A 5,453-nucleotide genomic window follows, 5' to 3' on the forward strand; every position below is an offset into this window, starting at 1 on the left:
CCCGCCCCCAGCAGGCCTCCAGGCCGCCTCCGTGCTCTCCCGCGGGTGGGACTGGGGGGGTGTTCCTGGTTTTTGTTTCTTTTCCCCTTCCTTTCAAACGGGCGCATGTGAGGCGAGTCCCCTCCGCGCTGGGGGCACTAGAGCTCCTGCCCTTCGCCCACCTTGCCTGCCCCCGCGCTGCCTACGGCGCTGCCAAAAGCCACCTCCCGTGCCAGGGGCGAATGGGGCGGGATTGCCGAGTCCGGGAGGTTTTCTGGCCTTGAAGGACTTTTTGTTTTGCCTTTGCCCAGGCATATGGGGAATTCTAACAGTTCTATATAGCTCGCAGTGGGGCGGGGACAATACGTGCCTAAGGAGCTGGTCGGTATGAGAAATGACATGGAAAAGGGGATGGATTGTGTTCAACATCATTTGCGTAGATTAAATATGTAGTCTGTACGGCTTAGCTGAGTTAATATCGCTCCAGGACTTTTAACTCTTGCAAACTTGAGAATCAGAAGGCAACGTTATAGTTGCATTAAGATAAATATTTGGTTTTTATACTCATTTGCTACAATGCAAGATTAATGGGTGATTAATTACACCACGGATATGTAGCTGTTCCCCACCAGATTTCACAGTTAATATACCTCGGGTATATCTCTTAACTGCCAGAATCTGAACGCCTGTTCCATTGGGTTTAAGGAAATAAGCATCCCTGATGGTCCTCCCCCTTTTCCCTAGAAACATCTCTACGCCTTAGTAGGCCTTGGGAAAAACGTTTTTTCAACCCTATATACCACTGTGTCAGTATGGTTTCTCCTGGCTAGCGTGATGGTGTGTTACTGGGCTATGCCAGACAAAGTAGTAACCTACTTTTTGTTCTGGATTTAATCCATTTTAGAATTGTTAAGTGCAGTGAATACATGGGGGTTGGAACAAGGACCATGCTTGTCTTGGGATGCCTTTCTTTGAGTAATGCAAACTTCCTTTTAATTGTCATGCATTTTTCTAGTAAAAGCTCTGCAAGTCTGCAATAAAAATGGCCTCCAATAAAACTACATTGGTAAGTTCATGCACACCTAAAGTATATAAGGATTTAATCAACATATTTTTCTTCAAACTTATAACTTGGCATCTCCATTTAAAAGATACATCCACATCTCCCCTCCCCAGCATTATTCTGACCAAAATTTCAGATCCAGAAAGTAAGGCTACTAGAAAGGACATTGTCTTTGGCTTTAATAAATCTGCCATTTCTAAAGAGTCTTGTTGGAAAAAAAATAAAAATGAAAGGACTGCACTATTTCATCTGTCCTACAGTAGAAAACACTAAGGATTTTTTTAGCCTCCTTTCAGCACACCATGTAATTCATCATACATGTAAAAAATAAAGTCCAAGTCATGTACTCATTTAATTTCTCCCAGTGTGTTTGGAGAAAACTAATTGCCTGAGAAAAAGCAGTCTTTACAGATGAAAAGTAACATTATTGATAAATGATGTGGCATACTTAAGATGCCTTTTGAAATGATTTTTAACAAATAACAGTTTCTTTGAATTTCATAGGAGCAGAGATTATCAGATGTCAACCCCTCCTGGACCATTTTAATGATGCATTCATGGATCTCAAGTCCTGTAAAGCTTTGCTTGACATTAAAATATGGACTTCTAAGGGCAGTTGGTTGCTGGTTACCATACAGCTAATGATGATATGTAGTTTTGTGAAAGACAGAACTGAAACAGCATAGTGTGAGATGTATCTGAGGTTGAGGCAGGGAAGTAAGTGGAAAATACAAATGCACAATTCAAAATTTGGACAGGAGAACAGCTGATTGATAGGGCGCTCATAAGGCCTGGTCTTAAATCTACTGAAATTAATTCTGGTTCACACAGATCAAGACGTATTAAAAGCTGGAGTTAACTCCTGGCTTAGAATTGCAATGGAGTGCTTTCTCTAGGTTTTACGATGACAACCTGTGTTAAAAGATTTCACAAAGGTGAATGTCTGAACTTCCTGTTAGTAATTGATTGCCCACTTATCCCTAATTTGAGAAAGAGTTTAGCCACCTGGGGGGAGGAGTTGCCTTGCAGAGAGGGGAAAAATACCCCTCTGAATGCAGTGGTTTTAATCTTTTGATGTTGTGGAGAATCTTGCTGCACAGGTCAGGAAAATCAGTTATGGTTCCTGTGGGAACCATAACTAATTCTGCTTTGTTATGTATTTGCATGCTAAACCTAAATGTATTAAGGGATAGGGTAGCTTTAGAGCTGTAATTCTGATTTTCTTACCTCTCGTATGTTAAAACCTTACACCGCAGTGTAACATCAGTGTTTTAACCTTGCCCCTCAAAGAAAGGGTAATTATCCATAGCTGTGCATCTGTCATATGTGACTTCTGAATGCGGGAAGGGAAACCAGCCACAGATGAGCCATCAGTGGTCAAACGTCCAAGTTGCAGCTTACAACAAACAGGCCTAGAGAGAAGGGAGCTACAGGGGCCTAAGGACACTTAGTACCCTTTAACTTCAGTCAGGTATCACATGCAGTTGTGGGCTGAGGTTTGCATGGGCATGTGTAATCTCAATGTATAGGTTTTTAACGTGTTCAGTATTTCTGCAGGCTCTGCAATCAAGTATTATTTTAATAGGTTGGAAAGGCTCAAGAGTTTCAAGAGCAGTGCTGATGCACAAGACCTAGTTAAATCTCTAATGCTTAAAACAAAAAGCAACATGCTCTTGATTTTTTATTTTTTTTTTTTATTTCTTACTGCACTTCAAGAAAAAAATAGAGACCCCCATGAGAATAATTTTCTTCTGTGGAACATACTTAAGATACTTAAATCTTAGAAAGTAAAAACCAAATTGTTGCTTTGATACAGAAATCCAAAACATTGATCTTTAAGTGACAAGAATTAGTGAAGCCGAAAAGAGTACCAGAAAACAATCTGCCATTGAATCAAAGAATTTTAGTCCAACGGAGAATACAGATGGAGATGTTCCCCACTTGTAGCCTGCTTGCCTCATCACCAGTAATTATAATGTTATTACTATGGTATAGTGAGTCTGTCTTTTTTGTGTTGTTGTTTTTCCCCCTCTGCTTCTTTTACTGTTTATTTTTCCTCATATCTACCCCTTTCTCTTTCTCACACTTCCATTTCTTGAAAGAAGCTGCCCTCATAGAAGCGTTGGACATCTTCATGTTTTACTTCCCTTTGATTTCAGTCTTGCATTATTTTTCCCGTGGAGGCAAAAAAAGCCAGTGTGCTTAAGTTGACACTTTTCAGACATGAATGCTGTGGTCAAAATACACCTGGGATACGCAGGCAGTTAAAATCTAATTGGAATACATGCTCTGTTCTAGATAATCTCTCTTCTATGCTTCCAAATCAAAACAATTGTCACGGGAGATATAATCATGTACAGAAACTTGCTGTTTGAATGAGAGACTAGAAACTTTTTCTCCTCTTTGTTTGCACCTTCAATTTATGGGTTGCTAACCAGAGTAAAGCTATTTTGGGGAGAAAGGGAAAAATCAATTATGAAAAATAAGGGGTACGAAGACAGGGCTTTGGCAAGAGAATCATCTTCAAATCTTCAGTTTGCAAAAAGAGGACAGTTTTTGTTGTGTCTAACATACTTTTTTTTGGTTTTATCTTTCACCACATCAAGACAAAATTCTGCAAAGTCTAAAAATTTGATGATTTTAAAATTGCTTTGCAGTATTCTCAAACTAGCCCACATTAATCCTGGAGAGGACTAGAGAAAGGCCATCAAGCCAATAGAGGTGCTTCGTGAATTTTTGCTTGTCTGTTACCTGTTCTGTAGGAAGTGCTTTAGTGAGGGATTAGTTCTGGCCACTTTGATTTAGGGAGCTGCATGACTATATGTTTTGGGAGCTTAATACTGCTCCCATTAGTTTATGGCTGCCACTTTTAACAGTTTCCTTATAAGATGCAGTCCAAAATGGCAAGCAAACTGCTTTTGGTCTGCTGGTGCTCCAGAAATGTGATACAACATCATGATAGCTTGTGCCAACCTTTTTGAGATTACAAATGAGGAAATTCTGAGATGTGTCCTTCTATTGCTATTTAATTGTGCCTTATTAAACTGGGAATGCCTTGAGGATGATGTGGATGTAATATTTCTTTTAGGAACTTAAGGAATATTATTTGAACTATCTAATGTAAACTTGAAAGTTTTTCTAAGTTAGCAAAATCTCATTTATGTGTTAAGTGCTGTACTTAAGTGTAGCGGTCTTAAATTTATGCACCCCTGTGACATCTCTTTGTATGTAAGTTACATTGGTGCGTGGCTAAGGATGAGAAGGGACTGCAGTACTGGAATGCTCCTAGCATGCATCCTGTCCAGCAGTTATGGGTTATTGTTGAGTAGTTTGTTTATTATAGCAATACATCATAAACTTTGCTGCCATTGAGTTTCTCCTTGGTTTTTTTGGAAAAGGTAGTAACCACCTTTTTTTGAGTACCATCATTTTTCTATTTTATGCATTTTCACAGTTCCCTTATTGTTTTTCTTTACTTCTGCCTTGCCCTCTGCCTTTTCACAGGCATAGAGTTAACTTTGAAAAGCTTCAGAATATTTTGAGCATGTAGCACTGAGAAATAAATTTATAAGGGGAGTAGAGTCACTGAGTATGTAGACAAAAAAAATGTCACCTTTTTAAAAACTGGTGTTGGGTATCTCATTAAGCAACCGAAAAAACCCAAAACATTAACATGTCTTGCTCAGGTTACCTGACCACATGCACTAACGTAAAAGGAGTCTGAGCTTCTGGCTTTAGTGTTAATAAGTACATGATTCGTTGCTGTTTACTGAGCAAAGTTGGATTTGGCCGGTGAAGTAACTGTGCAAAGCAAAAGAATGAGTAATGTCATTCTGAATTTCTTTTGTAGCACAAAATGGGAAAGAAACAGAATGGCAAAGGTAAAAAAGTTGAAGAGGCAGAGCCTGAAGAATTTGTTGTGGAGAAAGTCCTGGACAGACGTGTTGTAAATGGAAAGGTGGAATACTACTTGAAGTGGAAAGGATTTACAGAGTAAGGCGCTACCTTTTTTTTTTTCTGCTAGAATAATAAACACTAACCATTTATTTGAAGTAACTGCAGAGAGGGGATTGGATGATGGAGATCCACTTTAAAGAGCCTTGAGGGAAGGACATCCATAAATGCATATTCAAGTGGGGCAGTCAAGTATGAAAATAAAATAGAAGATAATGTAGCTCAGTGTTAGTGCTGCATAAGATGTTCAAAGACTTTTACCCAGTCCTTAGTGATTGTTCTTTTACCACTGTTCTGATAAAGCTTCTGTCTGTCGAGGTAAGCGAGACTGACAGTTGTTATATAGGTGGTGGAATGAATGTTACTTCTGAAGAAGAAATTTTGCAGGGATTTAAACAGCAGGCAGCTCTGAAGCAATGCATTTGAACCAGATAGTTTGCTTATTACTCCCTTTCCT

The 5,453-nt window shown here is 39.3% G+C and overlaps 1 protein-coding gene across 2 annotated transcripts in view; it reads left to right on the forward strand.

Annotated features, from left to right (window-relative positions):
- The first annotated feature begins 994 nt into the window (after positions 1 to 994).
- Positions 995 to 5,453, forward strand: part of CBX3 (chromobox homolog 3) — a 9,378-nt gene continuing 4,919 nt past the window's right edge. Inside the window, exons 1-3 of one of the 2 annotated variants that reach the window (XM_009079603.1) lie at positions 995 to 1,045; positions 2,859 to 3,008; positions 4,893 to 5,035. In XM_009079603.1, the coding sequence (XP_009077851.1) occupies positions 2,967 to 3,008; positions 4,893 to 5,035 (185 nt within the window). In that variant the 5' untranslated portion in view covers positions 995 to 1,045; positions 2,859 to 2,966. The remainder of the gene's footprint in view (positions 1,046 to 2,858; positions 3,009 to 4,892; positions 5,036 to 5,453) is intronic. The other variant, XM_009079604.1, reaches the window with a different exon arrangement.

This window comes from Acanthisitta chloris, unplaced genomic scaffold (genome assembly GCF_000695815.1).
Source record: "Acanthisitta chloris isolate BGI_N310 unplaced genomic scaffold, ASM69581v1 scaffold1428, whole genome shotgun sequence".
In the NCBI taxonomy this organism is placed as follows: domain Eukaryota; kingdom Metazoa; phylum Chordata; class Aves; order Passeriformes; family Acanthisittidae; genus Acanthisitta; species Acanthisitta chloris.